The sequence below is a fragment of the Phoenix dactylifera genome, unplaced genomic scaffold (assembly GCF_009389715.1).
Source record: "Phoenix dactylifera cultivar Barhee BC4 unplaced genomic scaffold, palm_55x_up_171113_PBpolish2nd_filt_p 000101F, whole genome shotgun sequence".
Lineage (NCBI taxonomy): Eukaryota > Viridiplantae > Streptophyta > Magnoliopsida > Arecales > Arecaceae > Phoenix > Phoenix dactylifera.
In genome coordinates this window covers 942,303-962,716 of record NW_024067683.1, presented here as the reverse complement: position 1 = coordinate 962,716, position 20,414 = coordinate 942,303, and the positions used below count along the sequence as shown (strand labels likewise).

General features: G+C 38.6%; 1 protein-coding gene across 1 annotated transcript in view; it reads right to left on the bottom strand.

Annotated features, from left to right (window-relative positions):
- The window catches only part of LOC103698389 (monocopper oxidase-like protein SKU5), a 42,638-nt gene extending 42,073 nt beyond the window's left edge, over nt 1-565 (bottom strand). The window contains exon 1 of the mRNA XM_039116549.1: nt 308-565. Within this exon, the coding sequence (XP_038972477.1) occupies nt 308-472 (165 nt within the window). The 5' untranslated portion in view covers nt 473-565. The remainder of the gene's footprint in view (nt 1-307) is intronic.
- Nucleotides 566-20,414: the final 19,849 nt, after the last annotated feature.

The window sequence follows — 20,414 nt, the reverse complement described above, 5'->3', positions numbered from 1 at the left end:
CCCAATTTTCTTACCAGCTCACAACACTAGAACAAAATTCTCATTTTGTTCCCTTCAAGGCTTATTATAAAAGGTAAATGGGGAATTTCTTGGGAGAGCCTATACATTATATGTTTTCTTTTGGGCATGCACTAATAATATAGAATGACGTTCAACAATACCAATCTACCAACTTGTCCTTCCCAAAAAGAACACTAGAACAGTACTCATGCTTCACTTGAAGACTTGTGAGCCCCCAACCAAAAAAATTAAGACTGCATCACATAAAGAATACATGAAAGTAAACGAGGCATTTATGTGGACCGACCTGCTGCTTAACTCCGAGAGGCGAGACGGAGATGTAGGACACGTCCCAGTCCAAGTATACAAACGGATCTCCAGCGAGAGCCACATCCACGAGCAAAACAGCGACGAAGAAAAAGAGAGAAGAGAAGAGGAAAGATTTGGAGGAGTGGGGCGAGTAGGGGAGCATCGGATCGGCCTCCCTTTGCGAGTGGAGTGCGGAAGAGAACCGGAGGAACTGCGCGACAGCGAACAAGAAAAAGGAACCAAGAAGACAAGGACAAAAGGCTGGCAGCGCTTTAACAATCTAGGGTATTATTCTGTTCTTTTTTTTAACTTCGCGGGAAAAAGCAAAATGAATAATTCGGGTTATTATGCCGTCTTCTCTTTTTGAACTTAACTGGGAAAAAGTAAAATGAGACACCGTGGTGACCCATTTCGACTCGTTTTGCCTGTATGATTTGAAGGTCAGTTTACGGGAGCTAATAGTATGGGTTAGTTGGTTGCTAGCACCAAATTTTGTTGGATACAATCATTGACACCTTCATCGATTATAAAATCTCAGTCATCGGATGGGTCGCTGGTCAGCTGATCCAGGATCCCAACCAGACACCAATTAAATTATGCAAAAATAGTGGAAAACAAATTAAAAGAGAAAAATAAATTTATTCCAATAAAAATAAAAGCCAAAACAAAGAGTTTAACTCCCTCTCAAAAAGATGTTCCATATGCAAAAAGAATTCTCTCCCTCCCTCAACCAAAAAAATTCTCGCCAACTCTTTTCTTCTATTTATAAAATCACGCTCTCTCTCTCCCACTATAAGATAAAAATATCACCATCTCCGGCTAAAAGACAAAAACATCAATATCCTACTCTAACTCAAAAAAACTTAAAATATATTAAGCATAAGGCTCAACTTAACTAAAATAGACTAGACTAAAAGACAAACTATTCTAACTATTATCCAAATAAATAATAAAGATAAATTAGAAATAGAATTCTAATACAAGCAGAACAAGCAATGGATTTCCAACAAGAACAAATCTAGCTTTTAGTTGTTTTTCTATACCTTGAAAAATGGGAATGGAGGATTTAGCATATTTCCCATATCTCATATATCCTGAACAGATAAACCAACCATTGTGTTTACCATGTTCACCTTAAAATCCCTTTATTTTATGAATAATTGGCCACATCAACACCACTCTGGCAGTACATAAATAAAGAAAGAGTAAATTATAAATGTTGCCCAGCGAAGCAACCCAAGTGGAAGGGTGAATTGTATTTTTAAAAAAAATTACAAATTATGTGGAGCAAAAAATTAACTTTCAAAAATATATGTGATGTGCAAAAAAAAGTATAAGTAGTAAATAAAATAGAAAATAAAATGTATACGATAAACACTCCAGGCAACACAAACATGTATAGTATATTTATAGTAGATTGGTACCAAATCCAATACCTACATTGACTCCCCAAGCTTTCTACTTGAAAATTTCAATCCATTATTTATCCACAAACGATTACAAATGTCTAATACCACTGATCAAGAACCCTAGCTTATCCTAAGCTAGCAACTTATTTTTGAAGCACGAGCAAGCCCCATACACTATATTTTAAGATACGAATCAATATATCTACAAGTTTCAGCACACTTGAAACTTGTCACTCACAAGTACAAATCAAAACAATAAATAAACAATGAGTATAACAAATGCTCATTAATGAGTAGAAATAAACCAATAAATCCCCTATATTTTTGCTAGGAGAAGCCCTCTTTGATGTGCACTTCAGTTAGAGATCTTCAATTAGTGCTCCTGAATTAGTGGTTGAACTTGTATTGAATGCTTCTCAATGAATGAAGCTCTTTTGCTTTCAATGTGCTAAATCTCTTAATGCTTGGCTTATTTTCCTCACCTTTTGGAAGTCCCTTTATGAAGAAGAGATGCTAGAGAGTGGATTCTAGCTGCCGAAGATGGTTGCAGAGTGGTTGGGGTTCATTAAATATACTTTTCTTTGCATAGAAAAACTAGCTGTTATAAGCCTAACAAAATAGAGGGGTCGACCCTAAGGGTGACTCGAGGTCTAGGGGTCGACCTTAGGGTTGACTCCTGAAAAAACCAAAAAACTCAAATCTTTGTTTGTCGCTTGTGGCAAATTAATAGGGTCAACTCCTGGTTTGTGCCAAGCATGCCAAACAACTCTTAGGGAGTCGATGTGGGGGTCGACTCCTAATGCTTAGAAAGCTGAAATTTCATCATTTTAACTGGTGGACATTCAGAGGTCGACTTCTAGCTAATTGGAGTCAACTCCTGTGCAGAAAACCTGCTGAATGCCTTCAAACTTATCTCTAACATTGAGAATTTGATGTTTTGAGCTTTCTCATGCTTTTCTAAATGTTCAAGCTTCTAAGGCTTCACTGAGAAATAACTTAAACTTCTCCAAAACATACAAGAATTAGTAACCTACTCAATTATTCTGTGGTCATCAAAATCAATCTCTTCAGTCAACAATCTCTTCCTTTTTGATGATGACAAAATATTGACTATAATTGGAATAAAGTAAAGTATGTTTGCCAAAACTTAGTCTATTATCATGCAAAATATGTTTGAAGTATGCCCTAAAAGCCAATGTGGCTGACGCATATTTGTAATATAGGACATAAATTTGTAATTTGACTCTTATTAATAAATAAGATTGGACAATTTATTTTTTCATTCATGTTTGTATGTGTCCATGAATCGTCCAAAAAATTAATAGATGATGACACATATTCTCAAGAAGTTGAGAATTTGAGGCATGTGTCATTAGGGATTAATTTCTAAATGCTTCTGATCGATGGATCCATCACGAGGGACGGTGATCGATCCACTGAGATTAGTGCACCCATCACTTAGTCAGATGGACGAGTCTCGAGTCCATGGTGTAGAGACACTAAAGTGATTATGCAAGTACTTGTTAGAGAACAACGTACTGAGCGTGACCAAAGAAAGTAGTCACATGGATGTCTATCCACTCGTCAGTGACTACTTATGCTGCAGTTGTATGACTGGTCCTTTGACTTGCGATGCCTCAGCTATCCACTATGAGGTTGCTGTAGTTTGACGAGCATGTGAACTTGAGCCCTAGCCATTCGGATCCTTGTAGTGCGGATTGGCTGCAGTAAGTTCATTTTTGAATAGGGTTGCATCTAGATGGGATCTATCAACCTTGATAGATTAGAAGTGATCCTATATGATTTATGAGACTGAGTTCGATAAATTTCTGATCAGGTATTTTGGAAAAAGAGTTTTTCACATCTCGAACTGGAAGTCGAATAAATTTGATATATGACAGACGATGGGGTTTAACGAGTTATCCATAACCTCCGTCACGTCGGGATCCATGATAGAGGGACTGTATCATACGCTAACTGCATGTAGAGGTTCAGACATTCCATTCTACTAGGTTGCCACCACATACTGCTAGGTGTCACTAGTGGATTGTGAGACTCAAGGCATTTACTTGATGATCAGTAAATCCTGAGAGTAAAACTGAAATTGTTTCAGTCCACTGAAAAGAGTTTTAGTGATATTGAGATGGAGATCTCAATATGTCTCACTACTCTCACTACCAGTCAGAATAGAATCTACGGGGTCACACATATAGAGGATTTAATTAGTCAGACTATCATAATTATGATTTAGAATCTCAAAAGAAATCAATCATCAATATGATTGGTGATTAAATTAACCCACTAAGTGTTAGTGAGTTAACGGAAGAAAAATTAAGTGGAATTGATTGCAATTGAATTGCAATTGGGCTGTTTAAATGAGCCAAATTAAATTGGGTTGGACCCAAATTGATTTGGTTTCATGATTGGGTCAATTGGATTAAACCAGGATTTGTACGGATTTTAAAATCCACATGTCGTCGTAGGATCAAATGACTTAAGTCGAGTTCACACCATGCGGACTCTAAAATCCACATGGCACTCTATCATGCATGGCGCCACACCCTCTCTCTCCTAGCTAGCCTAAAGTCCTAATGAGTGAAAGAGTAGATGCCCTATAAGCCAATCATTTGATGGGTTTTTCTTTGTAATCCTCCAAATCATGTACTTTGACACTCGATATATATCAATAAAGGCATTGTGTTTCATCATTTGCTGCTTATCTATTTTATTATTGGATGATGAACCCCATAAATTAGGACATTGGTTTTAAGGGTTATGATGAGATCATACCAGTGAGACCTAAAATCCTAAAATCCTAATTTAGAATATTTCCAGTCAAATTGGTATATTGAGTCGGGGATCAATATTACCGGAAAGACTGGCACATCTTATGTATGCTCAATGAAGAGGGTGATTGATCTCACAATCACTTGTGTGAGACACTAATACAAAGATGTGGGTGCTCATTAGAGGAATGAGTTCACTGAAATGACCAGCCATGAGAACATCTTATGGATTCTTACTTAATTATCAAAAGATGGTTCTCATAGTGGGAGTTGTGCAAGTGATCCTTAGACCTGAGATCACCATGGTACTTTGTGCACTTGAAGCTATGTTTTGGTTTACCCTCATTCACGACATTGCGTTGTGTACGGAATATTCTGGATATGGTGGATTTTGTACGAAGGTTGTGAGTCAACAAGGAATCAGTCACTTCTAGTAAGAGAAGGTAACATTCTACTTACTCTAATCTTATGATGATTCACGAAGCCTTTGATCAAAGCAAAATGAATATTAGAAAGAGTTTCTAATGTTTCATTGTTTGAATTATCATATAAAAGATTGAGAGAGACATGAATAAGTGATTGAGTTTGATATTGATCCATACTCGAGCACTTATTCAGGATGTAGTATGACTGAGGGATTGAATTGCACAGTAACTTTCCACTGAAGGGTATGTTTGGATTTGTCCAATACATTCCTCATCTTCCGGATAGACATGATACGTTGCTAGACGTCAATCATGTCTTGTGGGTTGATCGGATCAAAGAGTTTGATTAGATCAAAGCATCAGAAAGGTTCTGATTGCTAAGTCAGGTTTCGCACTAAATTGAACCTAAATTGGATTAGAGGTATTCTAATCAGGTTAGGTCAACTTGCACCTGCACCTACTGCTGGCTAAGATAAGGAACCCAATGGGTCACACACAAGGGAATTGATCAAGGGTCTAATTGGATTAGATCATGTTTGCAAGATGAACATGCTAGCACGTGTTGCAAACCCTAGCTCCTGATTCAAATTAAATTTGAATCTGATTCTTAGATTAGGTTGATCTAATATGATTAGATCATGACCTAATATGGGTTAGCCAAGAGTTGAAACCCATTTGGCTTTAATTAGACCTGATTTGATTAGGTTTAATGTTTTCTTTAAGTTGGTTAAACCCAATTGGATTGGGTTTGATAGGGCCTTCACTTCTGGACCATTGGATCGCTTCCTGGATGAAGGATCTGGTCCACTGGTTGGCGCCTTCATCTGGACCATTGGATGGCTTCCTGGATGAAGGATCTGGTCCACTGGTTGGTGCCTTATTCTGGACCACTGGATGGCTCTCTAGATGAAAGATCTGGACCGTTGCTTAGCGCCTTATTCTGGACCACTGGATGGCTCTCTGGATGAAAGATCTGGACCGTTGCTCAGCGCCTGAATCTGGACCATTGGTGATGGCATCTTGCTTCTGGACCATTGGATGGCACCCTGGATGATGATGCCTTGATCTGGACCATTAGATGGCGCCTAGATCTGGACCATTGGCTTTGGTTCACTGCATTTGGGCCCTTGGATCGTCAGGATTTAAGAAGGAGATGTGAGAAAGAAGTTGATACACCCTTCTCCTAAGCACCCCATCATGATGGGATGCCCCTCTCGGCACACACCTCATCATGATGAGGTGTGTGGATGGGATGCATCCCTTTATGATGCATCCCTCCATCTCTTATAAATAAGGAGGTGCCTTGGGGTTCTAAAGATCATCCAAGAAAAAGCCTTTCCTTCTCTCTCCCTTATCCCTTCTTTCTTACAAGTCTCTCTCTTTTGTCCTAACCCAAGACAAGAGGGTCTTCTTTAGGACAAAAAGGCTAGTGAATGTTTTAGAGGTAGAAAGGAAGAAGTGAAGGAAAATCAGCTAATTAAATTCTTTGGAAGGATTGAACAATTAGAATCAAGTTTTGGTGGAGCTAGAGTCTTGAACCCATTCCTGTGTGGATCAACATCGGAGGGTAAACATTTGGGCACCTTAGGACATCTTCAGATATATTGGATATAGCGTGATAGGTATTCTTCTATACCAAGATTATATTTTTTACATTATTTGGTTATACTATTAAGGCGATCTTGGCTTATTAGGGTTTCATATAATGGGTTTTATAAGAAAATTTTATAATTCCGTATCTTCCGCTGCGCCCTAGGGCACTGGAAAACCCTAACAGTGGTATCAGAGCCACCCTTAATCAGTTTAACCAAATGATAATACATGCTATTATCTTGATGCTATGAGATAGCTAGGTTGTTTGTATGCATGATTAGTTTATGCTATGAGATAGTGTTATATTCATGTTGTAGCACAGTATAATTGCTAGTACTAAATTATAGAATGTGCAATGAGACCAATATAGTAGTATGAAAACTTTGGGCTGACCCATTCTGGAACAATCGACTCAGTTGGTGTCTAGGAAGGAAGCCACAGGTGGTTACTTAATTAGGACCTCACTCTCTGAGTGAGGGGTGCCTCCCACCTGCTTTCCTGGCCAATTATTTGATTGTCCTTTATGGTTGAGCTTAATGTTAGTAAGATACTACTATTTGAAAGCCCTCACTAAATTCATAATTAAGTCGTAGTGTTAATTGCTTTAAGCTGAGCCATTTTGAATCAATTGACTAAGTTGGTGTCTAGGAAAGAGGCTACAGGTGGTTATTTAATTAGGACCTTACTAAGTAAGGAGAGCCTCCCATCTGCTTACCTGGCCAACTATTTGATTGACCTCCATGGAAAAGCTAATTGCTGATATAACACTATAAAGGTCCTTCCTTCATGCTTAGATATTATTATGTCAATATCTACGCTAGCTTGTTGTGATTTCCACAAGGCTAGTATTAGGGATTGATATTGTAATATCTTGGTGCATATGATGCATATGGCATATTTTAATATGTTGCCTTGTTGTGATTCCCACAAGGGCAGCATTATTCAAATATGACTGTATAAAAATGAAGGGTTTGACTGAACTAGACACAATAGTTTGTTGTGATTCCCACAAGACTATATGTGTGCTAGAGGACAGAATAAAGTTGGGAATTGCATGGGATGCAATTGGAAAGAGTTTCCTACCTTTGAACTTATAAGGGCTTGTTGTGATTCCCACAAGGTCTTTTATAAGGAATTTGGATCTCAACCCGACTAAGAAAATTAGTATTTTCTCGTTCATCATACTTGAGGGTTATGATATTCGACAAAAATAGTGGGAGTAACAATTAGATAAAAGTCCTTGTCTGATTGAATACATGTCATCATGATTGGTCTGCTTATATTAGTGTTCTTTGTAATTATAGATTAATTCTGCAAAAATGGCATCTTCACTCTCACTTAGAGGTATCTTAGATACAAACAAATTGACTGGTCCCAACTATGTGGATTGGTTGAGAAATTTAAAGATTGTTCTCACACAAGAAAAACTTTCCTACATTCTTGAAACCCCTGACCTAGGGTCAGCAGGGGAAGATGCAACTGAGGAGGAATTGGCCACATATCGTATGTGGAAAAATGATAGTTTGACTGTCAAATGTATCATGCTTGCTTCTATGAATAATGAATTGCAGAGGCAGCATGATAGCATGGATACTCACTCCATACTCCTTAACTTAAAGGAGTTATATGGTGAGCAGAGCAGAACTGCTAGATATGAGATATCTAAACAGTTGTTCCGTGCTAGAATGATCGAGGGATCATCTGTGCAAGACCACTGTTTAAAGGTTATAGACTTAATCACTCGATTAAGTCAACTTGGTTTTGCTATGGACAGTGAGCTCAGTCAGGATTTGATCCTGCAATCACTACCCGACTCATTCTTGCAGTTTGTCGTGAATTATCACATGAACAAACTGAATTCCTCCCTGCCTGAGCTTCTAAATATGCTGAAAACAGCAGAGTCTCACATCAAGAAGGACAAGGGTCCGATCCTTCTTGTTGGTGAGAGCTCAAAGAAGAAGTCGGGCAACAAGAGTTCAAAGAAAAAACTAAACCCTAAGAGTCGCATCAAAAAGAAGAAGGGAAAGAAAATCTCTGGACCCGGTACCTGTTTCCACTGTGGCAAGACGGGGCATTGGAAAAGGAACTGCAAGAGCTTTCTTGCAAGTGTGAAGCCTGATGCAAGTGTTGCATCAAAAGGTATGTTTTTATTACATGCCAATATGACATTAAGTTCTTCTGATTCTAATTCATGGGTATTGGATACCGGTTGTGGTTCTCACATATGCAAATCTTTGCATGAACTGCAGAAAATTAGAAGTCTGAAGAAAGGTGACTTCGAGCTATATGGCGCTGGAGGAGAATCCATCCAGGCTGAAGCTGTTGGCACCTACATACTAGAGCTACCCTCCGGAAAGTTCTTGAAGCTAGAAGACTGTTATTTTATGCCAAAAATCATTAGAAATGTAATTTCAATTCCTTTGTTGCTTAAGAAAGGATTCGAAATAAATGGAAAGAGCAATGGTTGCTCTATTTCTTTATCTAATGAGTATTATTGTCATGGCACTATGGAAAATGGTCTTTTAGTATTATGTCTTAATAATGTTATGTTTCATATTGGCAAAGATAATAAAAGAAAAAGAGAAAATATTAATAATACCCTCCTCTGGCATTACCGATTAGGTCATATTAGTGAGACAAGGTTACATAAGTTGTATAAAGATAAATTCTTTGATCCTTATGATTTTGAATCATTAGGAACTTGTGAATCTTGTCTTATGGGTAAAATGACCAAGTCTCCATTCTCGGGACATGGAGAAAGGGCAAGTGAGTTGTTAGAACTCGTACACACTGATGTGTGCGGTCCTATGTCAACTCAAGCTAGAGATGGATACTCTTACTTCATCACATTTACTGATGACTTATCAAGGTTCGGTTTTGTGTATCTAATGAAACATAAATCTGAAGCCTTTGATAAATTTAAAGAGTATCAAAGTATGGTCGAAAAACAAACTTGAAAGTGTATTAAAATCCTTCGATCTGATCGAGGAGGAGAATACCTTTCTAGTGAATTTTTAGACTATCTTAAATTAAAGGGTATACTCTCTGAATGGACACCTCCATATACGCCACAATTAAATGGTGTAGCTGAAAGAAGGAATCGTACCTTATTAGATATGGTACGGTCCATGATGTGCTTCACAAATCTTCCAATTTCCTTCTGGGGACATGCCCTAGAAACTGCTGCATTAGTATTAAATAGAGTACCATCTAAGTCTGTATCTAGCACTCCATATGAGATATGGAAAGGAAAGAAACCTAATCTTAAGTATCTTAAGATATGGGGTTGTCATGCTTATGTCAAAAGAAATTTTGGCTAAGTGCTAGATCGGACAAATATATATTTGTAGGTTATCCTAAAGATAGTTTAGGATATATCTTTTATAATCCTACCGAACAAAAGGTATTTGTTGCTAGGCATGCCACTTTCTTGGAAAAAGAGTTTTTTTTTGAAAAGGGCAAGGATAGAAGAATTGAACTTGATGAAGTTCAAGACCTACAAGGTGAGACACATAATAATCCTCAACCAGATGTACCCATGGAAGAGGTACAGCCACTACACACTACTTCTTTTCGAAGGTCAGAAAGAGTGCGAAATGCACCTGAGAGGTATGGATTTATTATTGAGAATGATGAAGCCCACATCATTGATAACGATGACCCTCTGACCTATTCGGAAGCTGTCAAGAGTAGGGACTCTGACAAATGGTTGGACGCCATGAAATCCGAGATAGATTCTATGTATACAAACCAAGTGTGGACTTTGGTTGATGCACCTGAGGGAGTGATTCCAATAGGGTGCAAATGGGTATACAAGAAGAAGATAGGAGCTGATGGCCAAGTAGAAACCTACAAGGCTAGGCTAGTGGCAAAAAGTTTCAGGCAAAAACAAGGCATTGATTATGATGAAACTTTTTCGCCAGTAGCTATGCTCAAATCTATTCGGATTATGCTTGCTATAGCTGCATACTATGATTATGAGATCTGGCAGATGGATGTCAAAACCGCCTTCCTTAATGGTCACCTTGAGGAAGAGGTCTATATGACACAGCCAGAGGGATTTGTCTCAAGAGGGAGAGCAAATCAAGTATGTAGGCTTAAGAAATCCATTTATGGATTAAAGCTGGCATCTAGAAGTTGGAACATCCATTTTGACATGATAGTCAAAGAGTTTGGCTTCATTAAAAATATAGATGAACCTTGTGTGTACAAGAAAACTAGTGGGAGTGCTATTGTCTTCTTGATATTATATGTGGACGATATATTGGTCATTGGAAATGATGTTCCAATGATGCAATCGGTCAAGACTTGGCTATCAAAGAAATTTTCCATGAAAGACTTGGGTGAAGCATCCTATATACTTGGTATAAGGATCTATAGAGATATATCTAAAAGGATGCTAGGTTTGTCCCAGTCTAGGTACATAGATAATGTGCTGAAGAGGTTCAGCATGGATGGAAGTAAGAAAGGTTTCTTACCCATAGGACATGGCATACAACTCTCTAGGAAGATGTCTCCTAAGACATCTGAAGAGAGGAATAGAATGAGTTCTATTCCCTATGCTTCAGCAGTAGGGTCGATCATGTATGCTATGTTATGTACCAGGCCTGATGTAGCTTATGCCTTAGGTATGGTAAGTAGATTTCAGGCAGATCCCAGGGAGGATCATTGGAAAATTGTGAAAAGCATTCTCAAATACTTGAGAAGGACTAGAGATGTTTTTCTGATTTATGGAGGATCAGAATTGAAACTAGAAGGCTATTCAGATTCTAGCTTTCAATCTGATCCAGATGATAGCAAGTCAATCTCTGGATATATTTTCACTTTGAATGGTGGAGCTGTGAGTTGGAAAAGTTCCAAACAGCAAACTGTAGCTGACTCAACTACTGAGGCAGAATACATAGCTGTTAGTGAAGCTGCTAAGGAAGCAGTCTGGATGAAGAAGTTCATCACAGAGCTGGGTGTAGTTCCTGAGATTGCCGGACCAGTCCCAGTTTATTGCGATAACACTGGAGCAGTTGCACAGGCTAAGGAACCAAGGTCTCATCATAGATCCAAGCACATTTTGAGACGCTTCCACCTTGTTCGAGAGATAATCGAAAGACAAGACGTCAAGATTGAACGAGTAGACACAAAGAACAATATAGCAGACCCATTTACTAAAGCTCTACCACAGCAGCAATTCAATCGTCACCTCGATTGTATGGGGTTAAAATATAAGGGCGATTGGCTTTAGTGCAAGTGGGAGATTGAAAGAGTAGATGCCCTATAAGCCAATCATTTGATGGGTTTTTCTTTGTAATCCTCCAAATCATGTACTTTGACACTCGATATATATCAATAAAGGCATTGTGTTTCATCATTTGCTGCTTATCTATTTTATTATTGGATGATGAACCCCATAAATTAGGACATTGGTTTTAAGGGTTATGATGAGATCATACCAGTGAGACCTAAAATCCTAAAATCCTAATTTAGAATATTCCCAGTCAAATTGGTATATTGAGTCGGGGAACAATATTACCGGAAAGACTGGCACATTTTATGTATGCTCAATGAAGAGGGTGATTGATCTCACAATCACTTGTGTGAGACACTAATACAAAGATGTGGGTGCTCATTAGAGGAATGAGTTCACTGAAATGACCAGCCATGAGAACATCTTATGGATTCTTACTTAATTATCAAAAGATGGTTCTCATAGTGGGAGTTGTGCAAGTGATCCTTAGACCTGAGATCACCATGGTACCTTGTGCACTTGAAGCTATGTTTTGGTTTACCCTCATTCACGACATTGCGTTGTGTACGGGATATTCTGGATATGGTGGATTTTGTACGAAGGTTGTGAGTAGGTCAACAAGGAATCAGTCACTTCTAGTAAGAGAAGGTAACATCCTACTTACTCTAATCTTATGATGATTCACGAAGCCTTTGATCAAAGCAAAATGAATATTAGAAAGAGTTTCTAATGTTTCATTGTTTGAATTATCATATAAAAGATTGAGAGAGACATGAATAAGTGATTGAGTTTGATATTGATCCATACTCGAGCACTTATTCAGGATGTAGTATGACTGAGGGATTGAATTGCACAGTAACTTTCCACTGAAGGGTATGTTTGGATTTGTCCAATACATTCCTCATCTTCCGGGTAGACATGATACGTTGCTAGACGTCAATCATGTCTTGTGGGTTGATCGGATCAAAGAGTTTGATTAGATCAAAGCATCAGAAAGGTTCTGATTGCTAAGTCAGGTTTAGCACTAAATTGAACCTAAATTGGATTAGAGGTATTCTAATCAGGTTAGGTCAACTTGCACCTGCACCTACTGCTGGCTAAGATAAGGAACCCAATGGGTCACACACAAGGGAATTGATCAAGGGTCTAATTGGATTAGATCATGTTTGCAAGATGAACATGCTAGCACGTGTTGCAAACCCTAGCTCCTGATTCAAATTAAATTTGAATCTGATTCTTAGATTAGGTTGATCTAATATGATTAGATCATGACCTAATATGGGTTAGCCAAGAGTTGAAACCCATTTGGCTTTAATTAGACCTGATTTGATTAGGTTTAATGTTTTCTTTAAGTTGGTTAAACCCAATTGGATTGGGTTTGATAGGGCCTTCACTTCTGGACCATTGGATCGCTTCCTGGATGAAGGATCTGGTCCACTGGTTGGCGCCTTCATCTGGACCATTGGATGGCTTCCTGGATGAAGGATCTGGTCCACTGGTTGGTGCCTTATTCTGGACCACTGGATGGCTCTCTAGATGAAAGATCTGGACCGTTGCTTAGCGCCTTATTCTGGACCACTGGATGGCTCTCTGGATGAAAGATCTGGACCGTTGCTCAGCGCCTGAATCTGGACCATTGGTGATGGCATCTTGCTTCTGGACCATTGGATGGCACCCTGGATGATGATGCCTTGATCTGGACCATTAGATGGTGCCTAGATCTGGACCATTGGCTTTGGTTCACTGCATTTGGGCCCTTGGATCGTCAGGATTTAAGAAGGAGATGTGAGAAAGAAGTTGATACACCCTTCTCCTAAGCACCCCATCATGATGGGATGCCCCTCTTGGCACACACCTCATCATGATGAGGTGTGTGGATGGGATGCATCCCTTTATGATGCATCCCTCCATCTCTTATAAATAAGGAGGTGCCTTGGGGTTCTAAAGATCATCCAAGAAAAAGCCTTTCCTTCTCTCTCCCTTATCCCTTCTTTCTTACAAGTCTCTCTCTTTTGTCCTAACCCAAGACAAGAGGGTCTTCTTTAGGACAAAAAGGCTAGTGAATGTTTTAGAGGTAGAAAGGAAGAAGTGAAGGAAAATCAGCCAATTAAATCCTTTGGAAGGATTGAACAATTAGAATCAAGTTTTGGTGGAGCTAGAGTCTTGAACCCATTCCTGTGTGGATCAACATCGGAGGGTGAACATTTGGGCACCTTAGGACATCTTCAGATATATTGGATATAGCGTGATAGGTATTCTTCTATACCAAGATTATATTTTTTACATTATTTGGTTATACTATTAAGGCGATCTTGGCTTATTAGGGTTTCATATAATGGGTTTTATAAGAAAATTTTATAATCCCGTATCTTCCGCTGCGCCCTAGGGCACTGGGAAACCCTAACAATGAGATTAGGAATTGGACTTGTAATTGGAATTGATCAAGACCTAATTGGATTAGGACTTGATCATGGCGCCATAGGGATTAAACCTAATTGGATTAGGCTCTAATCAATTGATTAAGTGGACACATGTCATGCATTGTGTTGACCCCTAATTGATTTTGATGAATACAAAATACTAGAGTATAATTCCATTTATCTTAACAATTTAATTGAGGAATTCATGTGATTAATTGAGAATATTGTTAAGAAATGTCTAGGCAAGTTCCCATAATTTTTATGAATTTATTGAAGAATATTTTGAGTTAAAGAAAACAGATCAGGGACAGCCGAGACGTCTCCGGATAGTTTTAGAGACGTCTCTGGTACAAACAGGAAGAACTGGGACACTTGGAGACGTCCCCGGCACCTGCCGAGTCGTCCCCGCGCTAGCGGAGTCGACTCTCTCAGTAGCAGAGTCGACTCTCTCAGTGGCGGCAGAAAGGCAATTTTCAAGAGATATGCGCGAGACGTCCCCACTGTACGCGGAGTCGTCCCCGCAAGTAAAAAGGAGACTTCCCGAGTCGTCCCCAAGATAGCGGAGACGGCTCTCTCAGGGTTTTCCAGAGAATGGTTTTTTCGGTGATAAGGAAACGGAGTCGACCCTGAGACAGCGGAGTCGTCCCCATGCATAAAGTGCAAACAAGCCGAGACGTCCCCTGGAGGAGCGGAGTCGACTCTCTCAGGGAATTCCAGAGGACATGTTTTTCAGAGATAAAGAAGCGGAGTCGTCCCTAAAGCAGCGGAGTCATCCCTATTCAAAAAGTACAAACAAGCCGAGACGTCCCCTTAAAGTGCCGAGTCGACCCCAGACAACGTAAAAAGTGAAATCTTGTAGCCGAGACGTCTCTCGTTGAAGCGGAGACGTCCCCGGAGCGCCTGGAACGCGACTGACAGCTTTTCAGGTTTGGTTTGAATTTCAAATCCTTTTTACTTTGTCTCTAACGGCTATATTTGCTTTTTTGGGCTATAAAAGGGACCTCTTAAGTGCTTCTCAACAACTCTTCACCAACCCAAAGCTAGATCATTCAAGAGAGAAGTAAGAAAGAAAAGTTCAAGGGAGTGAGTGCATTCAAGTGAAGAAATCAAGTATTTTCAAGCTTCCCAAGTGATTTCAAGCTCAATCACTCTCGTGCGCTTGGGATTAAAAGCTCACACTCAATCCTACGCGCTCCACATCGGAAGAATCAATATCTCCCACGCTTCCAACGGCAAAAGGATTCTTCCGGGTTCTATTGTTCATAATTGCAATATTTGCTTTTTAGAGCTTTTCCTTTCTTTTGTAAACTCTTTCGTTGTGGTGCTTGTTCCAGTCAAGGGACTTGGAACAAGGGAAAGGCGTCCGAAGCCTAAGTGAAATTGGGGGTTTTAGGGTTTGTTGTGAGCCCGGTGTAAAACAACGAGTTGGGTAGTGAACTCGCAAAACTACCGTACTGTAATCTTGGATTATAGTGGAAATTCCCAAAAGTGATTTGGGGAGTGGATGTAGGAGCAGTGGAAGCTCCGAACCACTATAAAACATTGTGTTTGCGATTGACCTTTCTTATTCCTCCTTCTTTACTTTAGTGCATATATTCGTGTGTTTTATTTTTAATTAGTCAAAAGCTTTTAAAACACCCAATTCACCCCCCTCTTGGGTGACCATCTCTGGGCAACAAGTGGTATCAGAGCCGGTGCTCTGTGTATTTCTTGAAAGACCTAACCGTCTTAGCCAAAGATCTAGATGGCAACACCCTTTAACAATGTTCCTGCCGAGGGGCAAGCAACCAATAGACCTCCACTCTTCAATGGGACAAATTATACCTATTGGAAGACTAGAATGAGAATCTTCATTCAAGCACAAGACTATGCCTTGTGGAGGGTTATAGTCAAGGGACCACAAGAACCATCACACATGGTTAATGGCATTCGAGTTCCCAAACCTGAGGAGGATTGGGATGAGAATGATGATAGGATGGCTCAACTTAATTCTAGAGCCATGAACTCATTATTTTGTTCTCTAGATGTAAATGAGTTCAATAGAGTCTCCACATGTACTTCCGCTAAGGAAATATGGGATAGGCTTGAAGTTACCCACGAGGGTACAAATCAAGTCAAAGAGTCTAAAGTGAACATTCTAGTTCACAAGTATGAGTTGTTTAAGATGGAACCCAATGAAACCATCACATGCATGTTTACTCGCTTTACCGATATAATTAATGGTCTAAAGAGTTTGGGTAAATCTTATACTAACCCAGAACTTGTGAGTAAAATTCTCAGGTCTTTGCCGAAAGCATGGGAAGCAAAGGTCACGGCGATCGTAGAAGCCAAAGACCTCAACACTTTGGGATTAGAACAACTACTGGGCTCATTGATGACGCATGAGCTCACAATGAAGCAACATGAAGAAGAGTTGCCGAAGAAAAGGACAATCGCACTCAAGGCTACCTCAAGTGTGTGTGAAGAAGAGAGTAGTGAGAGTGAAGAAGAAAGCCAAGATGAGGACTTGGGTTTGATAGTAAGGAAGTTTAAGAAATTCATGAGAAGAAAGAAACCTTTCCCAAGAAAGAAATTTGGAGGGAGAAATGATTGGGAAAAATAAAAGGAAAAAGAAAGAGATCCAATCATATGCTATGATTGCAAGAGACCGAGACACGTTCGTTCCAAATGCCCTCAACAAAAGAAGTATTTTGGAAAGGAGAAGAAGAAGGCATTGAAGGCAACATGGGATGATAGTGACACATCATCCTCCGAGGAAGAGAAGGAAGAGACCGCCAATTTGTGCTTCATGGCGTTCGAAGACGACGAGGTATGTCAAAACCCAACTATAAATTTTACTTTAGAAGAATTATATGAAGCTTTTCAAGAACTTATGGGTGATTGTAGTATGTTAGGAGCAAAGAATAAAGAGTTAAAAGCCTCCAATCAAAAACTAAAAGAAGATTTTGAAAACCTATTAATTGAAAAGGAGAGCGTTAAAAATATTAACACTACTAACCTAGAAATCAAAAATTCAAAACTTAGCATTGAAAATGAAAAGGCAAAAACACTAATTAAGGAATTAAATCTAAAAGTAAAATTCCTACTTGATAATAATACCTCACTTGCACAAAATGTTGAATCCCTTAAAAAAGATAAGGAAGAACTAGTTAAAGAAAATTTGAATCTTAAGAATGAGGTACATAAGTACAAACCAATTGTTAAAAAATTCACACAAAGCTCTGAAAAATTAAATCTTATTCTTTCAAATCAAAGAGCTATTTTCAATAAAGCCGGATTAGGATATAAAACTAACACACAACAAAAATACCTAAAGAATTTCTTTGTAAAAGCAAAAAATGTAAAAACTGAAAAACCTACATGCTTTCATTGTGGGAAGAATGGACATAAAGCCTACTCTTGTATTCAAAGAAAGATCCAAACTAACAAGAGTACATTTATGAAAGCTAAAAACATAACTAAAGTATGGGTGCCTAAGGGAACCAACCACACTAACCACGAAGGACCCAAGAAAACTTGGGTACCTAAGAGCTTCACATGATCATTTTGCAGGAATGCCTGGCAGCCAGAAACAAAAAGAGAATGTGGTATCTTGATAGTGGTTGCTCAAGGCATATGACCGGTGACAAGAGTCTCTTCGTCACCTTGGAATCAAAAGAAGGAGGAGTAGTCACATTCGGAGACAATGCTAAAGGTCAAATCATTGGTGTTGGTAAAATCTCCATATCACCCTCCTCATTTATTGATAATGTATTGTTAGTCAATGGACTAAAACATAATTTATTAAGTATAAGTCAATTTTGTGACAAGGGATTTAAAGTATCATTTGAATCATCACTATGCATAATTAGTAGTCCAATTGATAATGAGATCATACTCACAGGACATAGGCATGGAAATGTTTACATGGTAGATCTTGATGATCTCACCATGAAGGATGGCCAATGTCTTGTAGCCATGAATCCCAAAGTCAATGAGACTAGTTGGTTATGGCATCGTAGGTTAGGGCATGCTAGCATGGATTTAATCTCAAAATTAATTACAAAGGATCTAGTCAAAGGACTACCAAAAATAGACTTTGAAAAGAATAAAATTTGTGCTGCATGTCAATTAGGGAAACAAACAAGAAGTTCTTTCAAGTCTAAGAACATAGTCTCAACATCAAAACCCTTAGAACTAATTCACATGGATTTGTTTGGACCCACTAGAACTGCTAGTCTAGGGGGTAAGAAATTTGGTCTTGTAATTGTTGATGATTTTTCACGCTTTACATGGGTTTCATTTCTTGCACACAAAGATGAGTCCTTTCCCGCCCAAGTTTCATAATAGGGTTTCAAATGAACTCAATCTTAAACTAAAAGCAATTAGGAGTGATCATGGTACCGAGTTTGAAAATCAGTATTTTGAAAAATTTTGTGAAGAAAATGGTATCAATCACAACTTCTCGGCACCTAGGACACCCCAACAAAATGGGGTGGTAGAAAGGAAGAATCGCACACTAGCAGATATGGCTCGTACCATGTTGTGCGAATCGGATCTACCAAAGTATTTTTGGGCTGAAGCAATAAATACTTCATGTTATATCTTAAATCGTGCTTTAGTTAGATCCATCTTAAAGAAAACACCTTATGAGTTGATAAAAAGTAAGAAACCTAATATAAGTTATTTTCATGTTTTCGGTTGTCGATGCTTTATTTTAAACAATGGAAAGGACAATCTAAGTAAATTTAGTGCTAAATCAGATGAGGAGATCTTCTTAGGTTATTCCTCATCTAGTAGAGCATACAGGGTCTTCAACAAGAGAACTCTCGTTGTTGAAGAATCCATTCATGTTGTTTTTGATGAAACTAATGGAGATTCTTCTAGAAAAGAAGAAGATGGTGATGTAGGTATACTTGAAGACCAAATGAAGGAACTCTCCACTCAAGACAAACAACATGAGGATGATATCAAAGAAGATACAAATCAGCGAGATGAAGAAGATCAACCTCCTTCAAGAAATCAAGATCTTTCCAAAGAATGGAGGTATGCACATGGTCATCCAAAGGATCTAATCCTTGGTGATCCTTCACAAGGTATAAGAACTAGATCCTCTTTAAGAAACACTAATAATTATCTTGCTTTCGTTTCGCAAATAGAGCCTAAATCACTAGAGGAAGCTGAAAAAGATGATAATTGGATGAATGCTATGCAAGAGGAATTAAACCAATTCGAAAGAAATGAAGTTTGGACTCTAATGAAAAGACCCCCTAATGTTTCAATTATAGGCACCAAGTGGGTGTATAGAAATAAACTAGATGAAGATGGAATAGTAATAAGAAACAAAGCTAGGCTAGTGGCCAAAGGATATAATCAGGAGGAAGGAATAGATTTTGATGAAACTTTTGCTCCTGTTGCTAGGTTAGAGGCTATTAGACTGCTTTTAGCATATGCATGCTTCATGGATTTTAAACTCTATCAAATGGATGTAAAAAGCGCATTCTTAAATGGCTATATAATGGAGGAAGTTTATGTAGGACAACCTCCAGGTTTTGAAAATCACTTACATCCAGATTATGTGTATAAATTGCATAAAGCATTGTATGGACTTAAGCAAGCTCCTAGGGCATGGTATGAAAGATTAAGCAATTTCCTAATTGAAAACAAATTTAAGAGAGGAAATATAGACAAAACCCTCTTTATTAAAAGAAAAGGAAATGACTTATTGCTTGTACAAATCTATGTGGATGATATAATTTTTGGTGCTACTAATGATAGTCTTTGTCAAGAGTTTGCCAAGCTTATGCAGGGAGAATTTGAAATGAGCATGATGGGTGAGCTCAACTTCTTCCTTGGGCTACAAATAAAACAATCAGAGGAAGGCATCTTCATCAGTCAGTCCAAATACATCAAGGAAATGCTGGAAAAATTCAAGATGAAGGATGCAAAGAAAATCAGCACACCCATGAGCTCAAGTTGCAAGCTTGACAAAGATGAAAAAGATAAAAGTATAGACTGCAAATTGTACAGAGGTATGATAGGCTCTCTACTTTACCTTACTGCTAGTAGACCAGATATATTATTCAGTGTTTGTATGTGTGCTAGATACCAAGCATGTCCTAAGGAATCACACTTGCAAGCTGTTAAAAGAATATTTAGATATCTAGTAGGGACATCTAATGTAGGTTTATAGTATTCTAAACAATCTGACATAAACTTAATTGCTTATTCCGATGCTGATTTTGCCGGGTGCA